Here is a 14,546-nt window from a genome sequence, read left to right as displayed (position 1 = left end):
TAGTTATGCCCACTATAAAGAACTCTCCCCACTACCACCATTCCACTGTAAACTGAAACCTTTTTCCTCTTGGCTCCCCACTTGCTTTTTCTATGTAGCCAACTTTGTTTAGTTACCAAACTAACTTCAAGCATTTCTTTTTTGACCCAGCCTCTTTATAAGTTTAATTTTCCTATTATGTTAAAGAATTTGGTTGATTACAACATTTTTCTCTTCAGTTTTTAAAAGCTAAGTTTAGGCAACTGAAACATTTTCACTCGCTATCCAAAGGTATAATGTAAGAACTACTGTTTCTTATTTCCATGAGGCAAAAGCTTTACAATAATTGGCCACATTGCCTTTTTTTTTTCCTAACAAATATCTCAGCTTTGTCTCCCTTTCTGCCCCAGATAATGTCATTGATTCTTAACACATATTAAAGTTAAATTTTAAGTTGTTTCATTTTATTGGTAAACATTTTGGGTGTTTTGTTTCTGTAAAGTCAAAGGACTTTTGGTTCTTCAGATAATTTCCAGTGACAGATTGATCAACTTTAGATCCTTCCTTATTCCAAAGAGGTAGTTATTTACATTTCTGAAGGAACTAGTAGAAAAAATTTGTACAAAAAGTTCTGAAAGAACTAGTAGAAAAGATTTTGTACAAAAAGTATTTCATTTCATAAAGTGAAAATTGAATCTTTCAACTAACACATAATTATTGAACACTTACTGAGGGCAGACTTTAGTATTAGCCACTGGATATATAGTTTTAGAAGATTATCCAAGCTCCCAGAAAGCTTGTAAATCTCTGTATGGAGAAAAGGACATTAGCACATGAAAAGGGAAAGGCAATAATAGAAGAAATGTCACAAGCCAGTATCATTAATTGCCAAGTAAGTAATCTAGACTGCCTATATTATTGGCTCAGATTTATTATATTTTGTGTTTAAATTAATTTTAATAGTCAAATTTTGAAATCTCATGGGTCCCTTTGCTCATAGTGAACACTAACAAGTGCTCATGCCATGGGTTAGCCAACCACACAGGAGCCCAAGTGTCCACCTTTATTAGGAGGTCAGCCCGTTTCTGCTTTTCAGAATGTGATGGTTCCTAAGCAGGTTCATTGAGTAATAGAAGTGCAATCTGAGCCATCAGATTTAACCAAGGAGAATGCTTGTGCACATTATTCCAAGGCTGCAGTGATATTTTCTCTTGCTCTTGGAGAAGAAATAGGTTCTTGCTGATGGGTATAACCATTAGCCAAATTTAGCACTAGTTACTTGTCACTAGATTAATTTCAAAACATAGTCATGTCCTACTTCTTTGTAATGAGATATTAAAAGAGACCTGTCAATAATAACAGGATGGTTCTTTAAAAGCCTGCCCTTCTGTTGTTGTTTCTTGTGAAATATTATTTAATGTCTTCTTCTAAAGCTCCACCTGCTTTTTAGCCAGGTGAGACAAACTGACTATCCTTTGTTAGAAACTATTCTGACCAATTTCCTGCTATTTAACCCTGGCATCGCCAGCTGTGTCCAAGGACAATAAGAAATGGTATCTAAGAGAAAATTTTCTCACTGTGGGCTTTTTTTTTTTTTTTTTTTTTTTTTAATTTCAGGCATCCTGATAAAAATAAAGATCCAGGAGCAGAAGACAAGTTCATTCAGATTAGCAAGGCTTATGAGGTATTGTATCATTATTTGGTACTCAGTACAAGTCATAGCGAGGATAATAATGATATCTTAAGTTTACATGCTCCTTCAGATTTACACATAGTTACTTACTGTGTAGACCATCAGTTTTTAAAAGAGAGTTTATACTCCAGTCCTTGTCTTTAGTCTAAATGCTACATGTTATTTTATTATATATGATTTTTTCAAGTATTATTGCATCTATTATTTCATTGTTACAAATCTTCATGAGATAGTTATTATCATTTTCATTGTAGACATGAAAAAACTATCTCAGAAGGACTTTCTTGAAATCACATGGCTAGTAGTGGCAGAATAGGACTGGTAGTATCCTTGTCTACCTTGGAGCCCTTCAATCAATTTTTAAGCATTTATTAAGGTCCAGACACTGTGCTGACCATTGGGGCTACAAAAAGAGGCAGATGAGAGGCCCTGCCTCTAAGGAGCTGACAATCTAATGGTTGGAAACAATGCAAAGTCTTATGCAAAGGATAAATAGGAAGTAATTAGCAGAGAGAAGGACATTTGCAAATGTCATTAAGGAATGATATTTGAATCCATAACCTACTTATTGTACCTTAATCTGCAAGGTTTTGTTAAATAAGCATATGTTGGTTGATATCTACCATATGCAAGGCATTCTGGGTAGTATTCTTTAATTTTTCTAATCAGAGAATTGTTTAAACTAATACAGCTCAGTTAGGGAAGAGTCATGCTGTGGACCATTACTATCCTATTTGATTTGTCTTATACAATCTTGTTGGTCCCAGGAGAGTCCCAGACCTTCTGGTTCCCAAGGCTTCACAAGGCCAGGTTGATTTGTAAAGCCTAAGTAGCTGTACATAACGTCCTCTTTGGTGGAGTATGTATAGATTGCCCAGCAGGGTGGCTCTCCACTATTAAACAGTCCTTGACCTCTTCTCTGGGCTTTGTTGTTTTTTGAGCTCTTCAAATTTTCTCTTGACAGATTCTTTCCAATGAAGAAAAGAGATCCAACTTTGATCGCTATGGTGACGTTGGTGAAAACACTGGGTACCACCAGCCACAGCAGCCACAGAGTCACCACTTCCACCATTTCCATGACAGCTTTTACTTTGATGAATCCTTTTTTCATTTCCCATTCCATTCGGAACGGCGAGACTCATCTGATGAGAAATATCTGCTTCACTTTTCCCATTATGTCAACGAGGTAGTCCCAGACAGCTTCAGAAAGCCCTACCTCATCAAAATTACCTCGGACTGGTGCTTCAGCTGCATCCACATAGAGCCCGTCTGGAAAGAAGTGGTGCAAGAACTGGAAGGATTAGGTAAGTAATAGTTCTCCATGCCAGCCTCAGGAAGGTGCCTCACTCTTTGTGAATGTGACACCCATCTCCAGAGAACTGGAATGGTTTGGGAGAAATTCAGTGAGCATATTTTGAGATAAATACAGGTTTCTTTTATGATGAAAACACTATTTCATAATAATAGCAATTTATAGTTACACAGCCCATACACACATATAAGACTGTACAGTATAGTAAAACACTAACCTTGAAGTTAACAGACTAGAGTTTTGAGTCTTGACTTCTGTCTCATCTTTTTTTTCCCCCCTTCCCTTTTTCGTGGTATCTGGAGCCACAAGGAAACTTAGAGAGTTTCTAGTTCAACTTTCTTATTGTACAGATGAGGAACTTAGTACTTTGTAGTCTTGGATGAGATGTTTTGCTTTTGAGCTTCAGTTACATCTGTAAAGTAGGGCTAATAGTACTTGGACTCTACCTCTACCATAAGATTTTTAAGAGGAAAGTCTTTGGTACATTCCAAATCCTATAACAATGTTAATAAGCATTTCATTGAGATACAAGATAGGTACTGCAGAAGATGCTGATCCCTAATTTGTCAATAAGGACTAATGTGACTTGCTCAGATCATTCAGGCAATGAGAAATGAAGCCAAACCTCCACCTCCAGTCTTCCAGTGTTCTTTCTGTTCCATCAGGCAGCTTTTCTGGCTATGTAGTAGATACAGAAAAATTCATCTTCATGAGTTCAAATCCAGACATTTCCTAGCTGTGTGATCCTGGGCTATTCGTTTCAACCTATTTGTCTCAGTTTCCTCCTTTGTAAAACGAGCTGCAGAAGGAAATGGCAAAACACACAGGTATCTCTACCAAGAAATGGGGTCACAAAGAATTAGACATGACCAAAAGACTGAACAACAACTTTTAGGTAGGCTTGATATGTAGAAGTGTCCATGGGAATATATACCCTGAGATTCTGAGGCCCATGAATTTTGCAGTTTGCAAAATGATTTTACCATCTGTAGTAACTATGAAGGATCAATATCTATCTTTTATTACTGAATTTACTTCTTTATCCTCCAGGAAAATCCCAGGTTGATTGATTGCTTTAGGTTGCATGTTTAATGACTCCTAGAAGTGCCTTGCTGGTACATCTTGTTAGTTCAGTATATCCTGTATCTCTTTCAAGGGGAGGGATGCTCTGCTGCTCCTTTCCCATGGTTCTTGGTGCCTGTACTATCTTATTTATTTACTGAATCAAATGGTGTATTGAACTCAATACTCAGTTTGCTCAGGAAGTAGTTACATTTTTTTTTTTATATAAACTAATTTCAACATAGTATATTGTAGCTCTCCCTCTGCTGCACCATTCTGGTTCTTTTTTTTTTTTTTTTTTTTAACTTTGCATTGAAAGACCTTTCCAGGGATCTTTGTTGTTGTGATTTGGGCTTCATGGATTGGTAGATTAGGAAACTCCCCAATAATCATCAAAGAGACAGAGGTAAAGGGACAACTTACCTGACAGAGTAAGATCTGAAAGCCAAGTCTTCCAGACTCTTGGGCCAGCTTTTTCCACTCCTCTGCTGTGCCTCTCTCTTCATATTTAGCTGTTTTCATTACATTTTTGTTTTGGATAATGTAACACAATTTATGTAACTGTTTGCCTGATTTGGGACATTTATATTGATTCTACTTTTCTGTAATCATATGCTATAAAAATCTCTGAGAATCTAACTTTCTTAAAGAACATTTTCAATATATATTTCCAATGATACAATTATTGAGTCAGAAAGCAAGATTATGTCTGTAATTTTTACTTTAAAATTTACTTTTGATGTTATCATAATTCATGGGTCTCTCATTGGAATAACTGGAGAAATGGACCCCTGGCTCACTTGACAGAACCTTAACCTTTGGGAAAAGCTTCAGTTTCCATCTGGTCATGTGTCAATCTGCTACTGTACTGCTTCAGCTGAAGACGAGCTCATCTGATGCTGGGGGCCTCAAGAAGCATTGAATCAATATCAAGATGGGATTGGCTTAAGCAGAAACCTTTTTTGTTTATATTTATTGAAATTATCTATGAAATGTATTAGTTTGTTTTCCTGCTTTAGTAAGTACAATATAGTGAGTGTGCTTGGGTTTTCCATGATGAACAAAATTCTTTGAGTCCCTTTAGAAAAGGGAATGATTGTTTCAGATTTATAGGATTGTAGGTTTAGAGCTGGAAAAGAAAAAAGGGGCTGTCTAATTCTGCCTCATTTTAGATGAGAGAAACTGAGATCCATTAAATATTTATGAAGTACCTACTGTATGCCAGGCAATATGTTAAGCCTAAGAACATAAAGGAAAACAAAGACAGTGTCTGCCCTCAAGGAGCATTTAATCTAGTTGGGAATACAGCATGAAAACAGCTGTGAGCAAACAAAACATAGACAAGATAGATAGGAGATAATTACTGAAGGATGGTTCTGGAATTCAGAGGAAAGGCTTTTTTGTAGAAGGGAAGATTTTAATTGGGACCTGAAAGAAGCCAGGAGGTGGAAGTGAGAAAGGTGCACATCCCTGGCAGGAGGATGGGGAAATTGAAGCCCAGAGATGGAGAATCAGCTTAGGACCAGCCTGAAAGCCAGTGTCACTGCACAGAAGAGATGATGTGGAAGATTTAAGGTGTGAAAAGACTGGAAAGGGATGTGGGGGGACTAGCTTATAAAGGAGTTTGAGTGCCAAACAGAGAATTTTATATTCAGTTCTGGAGTAGATAGGGAGCTATTGGACTTTATTGGGGATGGGAGCAGCATGATCAGAGCTGAGTTTTAGGAAAAACACTTTAGCAGCTGAGTGGAAGATAGAACGAACAAGGAAAGATTGGAGGCAAGCAGACATGCCTTCTTTCCCCTTCCCCCCCCAGCAGTTGCTATAGTAGTTCAGGTGTTAGATGATGAGGGCCTATACCGGGAGGGGGTAGAGAAGGAGCATATGGAGAGATGCTGCAGAAGGGAGATGGATAGACTTTGGCACCACCTTGAATGGCAAGGAAGGGTGGGGTAAGGCAGTGAGAGTGAGGAGTTGAGGATGATACCTTAAGTTTCAAGCTTGGGGGACTGAAGAAGGAGGGGGGAATTTCCTCTGAGTAACAGAAAAGTTTGGCAGAAGAGAATGTTTGGGGGAAGATTGAGTTCAGCTTTGGACAAGTGGTGTTTTAGATGCCCACAATATATCCAGTCCAAGAAGTCCATTAAGCAGTTGAAGAGAGGGTAGTAGTTGGGGTTAGATAAATAGATTTGGGAATCTTCAGCATAAAGCTGATAAGATCATTAAATGGAATAGTATAGTAGAAGAGAATTAAAAAAAAAAAAAAAGGATTTATATAACATTATCTGCCAGGCAATGTGCTAAACACTTTGTATTTATCATCTGATCCTCCCCACAATCCTGGGAGGTAGGTATTATTATCATCATCCCCATTTTACAGATGGGGAAACTGAGGCAAAGTAGTTATTTGCCCAGGTCACACAGTAAGTGTCTTAAGGTTGGATGTGAACTTAGGTCTTCCTATTTACTGTAACATCAAACTGCCTAGAAGAGGGCCCAGGACTGTAGAATTGGGCAGAGGCAGAAGAGGGAGTTCTCAACAAATGGGATCAATTTTTTCAGTAAAATATGAAACAAGGTTTTCAGGGGAGAAGAGAGGAGAGGGAGGTTTGAAAGAACTGCTTAAGAGAGTAATTTGGTGAAGGATAAAATAAATATATATAAATAATATAAAAGGATTGCCTAGCAGCAGTGAGAGCCCAGGTGTAACCTTATTTTGTAGTAGACCCCGTTAGATCTTCCTCAGCTTCATTCAGAGCATATGGGTAAGAACAAAAGTGGCAGATGGTGGGGTGATGCAACTCGGCAGCATGCAATCAGCACTATAATAGGGGACCAGGGACTCAAGAAGAGGACAGTGTAGAGCTGAATTTGTCCAAGGTCACATGGATTATAAACAGCAGGACCGAAATTCTAATTAATTCTGACAGTTTAACTAATAGGTAGATTTAATTGAAGAAGTGATATGAATTTCTTTCAGTGAATAAATATTTGTTTGCACTCTTGAGGAAATGCTTTAAAAGCTTGATTTAAAAAAATCATATTCCTCTTAAAAGTTAAAGTACTAAGAATATTAATTGAACATCAGATCAAGAGTTCCAGTTGGGTTTCAAAGTAATCAAAGTTTTGTTGCTGTTAAGAAAGGGTTGTCAGTATCACATTCAGATGAGACCAAATGACCCTCTAGGACAGTAATTGGAACTTGGACATAGGAAGCAAGTTTGGGAAAGACTAAGGCCTTCTTTATAAATGGATTAAGGAAGCAAATCTTTTGGTCTGGGAAATGACATCCCCTTTACCAGGGAGAGAGAAGTAAACTGCAACATCTGAGCAGAATGAGCAGCTCTTCATGGAGAGGAAGTTGCCAACTGTTTCCATGGCATGTTCTCTCCTGTGATTTGGCGCTAGTTTTATGCATTCAGAAAGTAAAACATCTACTATAGATTGGGTTGAACAAGCAGCAAACGTAAAGGAAACTACATAAGGGCAATTATAAGCCACATAAAATAACATAGTTCAAGTAATTTTGTAAAGTCAAAAGGTAATAGTCCATTGCTATCTTTTACAAACAGAAAGTTATAATTAGGGAAAATGAGGTTTTGTGTGATCATGAAATGATTGATTAGTAGTCAGCAACTTTTCTTCTCTGAAAAGAAAAGATGGCTTTTTTCTGTATGTTTCTTGAGCCCTGAAAAAGTGTTAGTGCACTGATGTACTAGAAGAAAAGGGCTTTGTAAATATTGCGTTTATTTTGCTTTAAATCTATCCGATTTTCTGTTTGAGGATTTTTGTTTGTAAATCATTTCATTAAAACTTAAATTTAGCAAGTCCTGAAATAAGCATAGTATTGGGTTTGGCTCCACTATCCTCTGAGGTTCAGAAGATACAGATTTGTCTAGTATGTAGCTAGAAGAGAAGGGAAGGGTATGAGAAAGAGCGTTTATTAAATACTTACTACTAAACTCTTTGCAAACACTTGACTGTTTGATCCTCACAATAACCCCTGGAGGTAGGTGTTATCATGATGTCCATTTTACAGATGAAAGACAAAGGTAGGTCATTTGATTGGTAAGTATCTGCAGTTGGATTTGGAACCAAGTCTTTCTGACTCCAGGCCAAGTGCTCTGTGCTAATCATCTCCTTAAACAAGTCATGTATGGTGGACATGGAATGAAGAGAAATGAAGCTCGACTATCTTATGGAAAGGGAGGGCAAGTTGTTTATTAATTTTATTTTTTTAGTTAGTGAAAATCTGCCTTTTTTCCTCTCCATCTTCAACAACATCCTTGGTGATAAAGACAGATGGTCTATATAAGAGGTACTCTCTTTTTTGGGAGGAGGGGGTATAAAGAGGGGCAAGCAATACTTAATGGAAGTTGTCATTAATAGTTAGCAGCATCAGTGGCAAGAGATAAGTAAAACTTTGAATGAGGCTTAAAGGTTTTACCGAATCTGAAAAAGAAAGTAAGATCTGGTCAAAGTCAAGGGTTTTTCACATTTGGGGGATCCTTGGGCATTTGTCCAGTGAATGCTAGGACAAAGCCTTTCTCAGAATCCTATTTTCAAACACAGAAAATAGAATACATACAATTATAAAGGAACCACTGAAACAGTTATCAAAGTTTTTAAATTAATGGTCTCCCTGAAATCTTTCCATGGACGCTAAGTTAAGAGCTCCTCATCTAATCCAATCCCCTGATTTTTAGAGTTGAGGAAAATGATATCCAGGAAGCCTGAGTGATTTATTCAAAGTCAGAAAGAGAATAAAGAACAGAACTAGGATGAGAACCCAGGCCTTTAGACCCCAAATCAAGTGCTCAAGAAAAATTTAGATTAAAAAATACACACTTTTCCCCTTCCAAATTTAGACAAAACTTGCTTTAACATAAGTTGGCATTGCAGAAATGGACTTATTTTTGGAAAATTCTGAAAGAAATCCACATGACATAAAACCACCTCTAGTAACTTCACAGCACCCTCTCGGCTCCTGCCCCTCACCACCAAAAGACCCCAAACAAACAAACAAACCCCTAAAAATTATCCTTTTAGCCCTGCAGGGTTGCCTCACAGTGTGTTCTTTCTCTCAGTCCTGGCGCCCAAATAGCAGGCCCTGGCCCCCACATGCTCCTTCTGCTCTCAGTTCTCTGTCTCTGGTCCCCAGGGGAGTCCCATACCATGTGCCATTCCCTTTCTGTCTCCCTCCCTTCCTTATGTCAGAAGGCAAATTCATGTTATGTAAATGCTTTATGGAGAGGTCTGAGAAACAGTTCACTTTTGTAAAGTGAGAACTTTTTTCTCATCAAAAGATATCAAGACTTTTTTCTTTGCTTGATTCTGCATGTTTGGATTAGATCATTGACTCCTCCAGCTCATTCTCCCTCCTTTCTCAAGGAACTCAGTCCCTGCCTTACAACCTTCCTCTCACTCTGCCCTGATACTTAAGGACTTAAATATATATGCACATTGTTGTCACCCCAGATCCCTTGCTTCATGACCCATTTGTCTCTCTGTCTTGGTCACCAGGTGCCCTTTTACTTGATTTCACCCACCAGCTTCTATGATGCAGACTCGGAAATTCTTTCTCTAATTATAACTTCTGTTCCTTCAGTTCTCTCTGCCTTGCATGTCCTAATCTCTGGTCCCAGCTCTTTCTCCTATTCTGGCCTCACTGCCTCAAGTTACCCTTGAATCCTTTGGCCTTTTGCCCTCCTGCCTCTTGCCACAACATCTGCAGATTACCCACAACATCTGCCTTTGTTCTAGTGCCAACTAAAACCACTACAAATTAGGTTATCTCTTCTAAGTCCTCAGTCCTTTATTCTTCCCTGATTGACTCTGTCACATGCAGAAGCAGTAGTTGCAAATCTCTTTTTTTTTCAAGCCCCCTACAATTACCTGCTTATATATCAGCAAAGGTCCTCACCTCTTACTTTATGAGAAAATGAAGACTCTCTGTTGTTAAGTCCCTCTTCAGAATTCCTCTGTGCTTTTCTTCCTCCTTTCCTCCCTTGCTCTGGGGAAGGATTGATCCTTCTCTGAGCCAAAGCCAAACTCTATTTCTGTCTTTGATCTCAGTTCCATTTGGAACTTGCCCTGTCCATAATTTCTTCCTTTTTCTATAATTTATCTCTCCTTTATCATTGACTCTCCTCCCATGCTGCTACAACATTCCTGATTCCCTACCATCTTAAAAACCTTCACTCAATCCTACCATTCCCTCAAAAATCGCCGTTTCTTCTTTTTCAGCCAAATTCAGAGAAAATTATTTTTCCATAATATCTCCATCATCAACCCCCTCCATTTAGTTCTGTTTCTTGTAATCTTTATTCTGCCCCAAACACTCTCCTCATCTACTCCAAGGATACTAGCCATGTCTTAAGTCCTAAAGTTGACGACCTCTTAGGACTTCTTTGGAGCATTTTTCAATGTTGATCACTCCTCCCTTATGGATAGTGATTTTCCTTTTCTCTGGATTTTCATGCTACTACTGCTTCCTGGCTCTTCCTTCTTTCTTCTCATTCTCTTGTCAGATCATCATCCATCTTGCATGCAGTAAGCATTGATACCCCTCAGAAATCTCTCCTGAACTTCTATTCTACTATGCTATCACTCATTTCTCTCATCAGCTCATTTGTCTCTTGGCAGATAAGACTCCAGTCAGTAAATATGGCCTTCACCCTCCTAACACCAACCCAGTGTTTTCCAACTGGATGAAATGTCAGCACCTCAAATTCAACATTATCCGCAACCAAACTTGTTCTCTTTCCCAGAAATCTTTCCCTTCTCCACACTTCCCATTTTTGTTGAGGGTGCTGCCGGCCCTCTGGTAATCCAGAACCACATCTTTGATTTCTCCCGCCTCACTTTCAACCCGAGTCACTCGGTTGCCAAGTTTCCATCTCCACCACATCTCTCACCTCCATCTCTTCCTTCCGTTCCTACATCCCATGCCCCAGTAATCTCTCAGCTGAAGTATTGCAACAGCTTCCTAATTGGCCTCCCTGCTTCCAGTTTCTGCTGCCAAGATAACATTCATAAGGTAGGGTCCATTTTATTCCACTGCTCAGATATCTTTAGTGGCACCTCTGGGAGAAAAGACATTCCAGGCATTTTAAAATCTTTCACAATTTGACCTCCAGCTACCTTATATTAGAATGTGAACTCCATCTGGGCAAGGACTGTCTTTTGCCTGCCCCCCCCCCCCTTTTTTTTTTAAACTTCAGCACTTATCATATTGCCTGGCACATAGTAGGTGCTTAATAAATGCTTATTGACTATTGTTTATCAACTTTTTAGTCTTTCCTATTAATCATGCTCTCTCCACTCTAGCCATTCTGGTCTATTTTCCCTTCTGCTGTTGCAGAGGCTTTTCCCCAGCATGGATACCCTTCCTAATCTCCACCTCTCGTTTTTCTTCCCGCTGTTACCAGTCCTTTGGAGGATGTATAAATTCAAAAACATCTATAGGAATTCAGGCAAATAAATTTAAAGTCTACTACTTTATTTCATTTAGTCTCTCAGGGAATTATATTTATTTTTGCAAAGCTAAGTATCAAAGCATCCATCTGAAAAGCATGTGAATGTAACTGTTTCTAGTTACTCTTTCTTCCTAGATGGGTTTGATTGTGGGGATTCAAGACCGTATTGAGTCTCCCTATCGTTCCTGCCCTATGTTCCTCCTCTCCATTTGTAGTCTTCCTTTCCTTGAAGACTCAGCTCAAATATACTTTCTCTGACCCCTCCCTCCACTGCCAAGCTGAAAACCAATCTCTCCTTCCTCCCATCTCTCATAACATTTTGATGGGACTTCCCACCCCCACCCCCTTGTTAAACTGTAAGTTCCTTGAGAGCAGGGACTACCTCATGTCCATGTTTGTCATCAATGCCTAGCCCACAGTTGGGTTTTATTTTTTGGGGGGGGGGAGGTTGTTTTTTTCTTTTTGCTGAGGCATTTGGGGTTAAGTGACTTGTCCGGGGTCACACAGCTAGAAAGTGTTAAGTGTCTGAGATCAGATTTGAACTCAGGTCCTCCTGATTTCAGGGCTGCTGCTATATTCACTGTGCTTCCTAGCTGGTTGAATTTTGAGGAGGAGAAATTGAGGGAAAAGATATATAAGTGTTCTCATGCCTTCTCAGGTAGAAAAAATTCCAAAATATTTATGAAAAAGGGGACTCTACTTTAGTTGATCTGCCTTTCTTCCATTTCCTTTCACCCAGTATTCAAGATCCCAGCTTCTTAAACTGTATTTTGTGACCCTATTTGAGGTTTCATCACTGAATGTGGGGGGGTCACAAAGTTATGATTTATTTTCGGTAAATGTTTAGTTTGTATACCTATTTTATATACCTAGATACCCAGGGTCACATAAAAATTTCTCATGAGTTAAAAAGCTCTGCTCCAGAAAATCTTCACAGAGTCTTCCTCCTTTTTTAGGTGTGGGAATTGGTGTTGTCCATGCTGGCTATGAAAGACGGCTGGCCCATCACTTGGGAGCCCACAGCACTCCCTCCATCCTAGGAATTATAAATGGGAAAATCTCATTCTTTCACAATGCAGTTGTTCGAGAGAACCTTCGACAGTTTGTGGAGAGTCTCATTCCAGGAAACTTGGTGGAGAAGGTGGGTTTTACAAGGGATTGATCCCAAAAAACATGCAAGCTGGAAAAACCTTTCTTTTGGGGGTCTTGAGTTTATTGCCTGAGCCTTTGCAAATTTTAGTTTCCTGTTGAGTTGGGCTATAAACGAAGTAATTAGTTAAACTAAATCACTTGAATGTGAAGGGGGAACTAAGCACAGGTATGGAAAAAGAACTAATTAATGATATTAGCTACTTTTTAAATGTATATTACACCAAATTGAATTGACCCTCTAATGAATGATCAGATTGTAGGATCTACCCTCTTTAGTTAGAAACTATGATTGTTGAAACAGATAACTATATGAAAGAAGCAGAATTATCTCTGCTTCAAATGAAACTACTTTGACAGAATTGGTTTCATTCAGTTCACACACTACTCTCTGGTTCCCTGAACAGCTCACAGATTTCTGCAACTCTGTGCCTTTGAATTCTTCACCCCCTGTACATGGATTATGTTCTCTCCATATTCACAGCCTGATCATTTTTCCAGGCTACCCAGTTTTTGTCCTCATTTTCATGCTAAGGATCTCTCTCATCACTAAACCATTTGTTCAGATCTTTTTTATACACACTATCTTTTATTATTGGTTTTTGGTGCTCTGTCCTGTCTTTTCTTAGAAAGTAAAAGCTTCCAAGGACAAGAACCTTGTCTTCTCTCTCTCTCTCTCTCTCTCTCTCTCTCTCTCTCTCTCTCTTTTCCTCTCTTTCCATTAACTCCTGGCCCTGTGGCTATTCTACACTAGTTCCTTTTTTATTATTTGTTTCATTCCATAGAGAACTTTTGACAAGTAGGAAAATTCTTCTGTCTTCTTTTGTAGGGTTTGTTTTTTATATTAACAAAAGAAAATAAAGTAAGTAGATCCTAGTGTTTTCGTTACACTCTCTCAACACAGTTCTCAGGGAATTGGGTCATGGCGGATCAGGAAATGGAAGAAAGCATTTGTTGAAGCAATATGATGAGAAAAATGTTGGTTCAAAAAAGTTGATCCATCACCTCCTCTGTATAAGTCAGTCCCAACAGTTGCTGAAGGAACTGTCTGTGTGATGTAGACTTGCAATGTCCAGACAATCAGAGAAGCACAGCTTAGGGTCAGTATCACTGTGGACCCTCAGGCTGAGGATGCACACCCTTTGTCTGTGTTGTCTTGAGAGGGCTTGAGGTCCCTTTCCTGTCTGACATCCTGTGGCAGAAATAACTCAGTCCTTGCCTTGCCTTCATATAACTTACAGTCCATTAGGGGTCTAGCACACACACACACACACCCTCTGTCCTAATATGCCTTTTAGATAATGGAAGAGGAAGAGAAAAGGTACTGCTTAAAGACTGGGCAGATTTTGGAATCAGAAATCTCATTTTGTTCAGGTTTTTTAATTATTCCCCTATAGGAGGCTTTTTGAACACAGGACATTTTAGACAGCAGCTTATATAGTTGTATAGAGGATGTGGAAATCAGGGGATAGAAGAAGTTTGGAATTTTTTTGTTAAAATGTCACCTCTAAAGACAGGGGTTGTTTAGCCTGCAAAACAGACTGGAAGGGAGGAGGTTCTTAAAGAGCTGCCACATGGGACCAGATTTGCTCTGTTTGACCCTAGGGAACACAGCAGAACTCAGGAAGGGTGGGAGATAGGGGTATGGAGACATAACAGAGCTGCAAAGAGGTTGTTTTTGATTCAATACAAAGATAAACTTCTAACACGGAGAAATCTTCAGAAGTGGAACATGGGCCCTTCATTAGAAGCTGAATGACCACTTGTCTGGGGCTGTTCAGAGGAAGTGCCTGTTGAGAGTTGGGCTGGCCTTTCTATCTCTTCCAGCTTTGGGCTTCTGAATTGGCACCAAATATTGCTCATTACAACAGAC

At 39.0% G+C, this 14,546-nt stretch overlaps 1 protein-coding gene across 6 annotated transcripts in view; it reads left to right on the top strand.

The window, feature by feature from the left end:
• The window catches only part of DNAJC16 (DnaJ heat shock protein family (Hsp40) member C16), a 45,750-nt gene that overhangs the window by 6,173 nt on the left and 25,031 nt on the right, over window positions 1-14,546 (top strand). For all 6 annotated transcript variants that reach the window (XM_031962815.1, XM_031962816.1, XM_031962817.1 and 3 more), the window contains exons 3-5: window positions 1,597-1,663; window positions 2,637-2,976; window positions 12,481-12,665. In XM_031962815.1, coding sequence (XP_031818675.1) covers window positions 1,597-1,663; window positions 2,637-2,976; window positions 12,481-12,665 — 592 coding nt within the window. The remainder of the gene's footprint in view (window positions 1-1,596; window positions 1,664-2,636; window positions 2,977-12,480; window positions 12,666-14,546) is intronic.

This window comes from Sarcophilus harrisii, chromosome 3, assembly GCF_902635505.1.
Source record: "Sarcophilus harrisii chromosome 3, mSarHar1.11, whole genome shotgun sequence".
NCBI lineage: Eukaryota > Metazoa > Chordata > Mammalia > Dasyuromorphia > Dasyuridae > Sarcophilus > Sarcophilus harrisii.
Note: the sequence above shows the minus strand (reverse complement) of the source record. Positions and strands in the feature narration are given on the sequence as shown.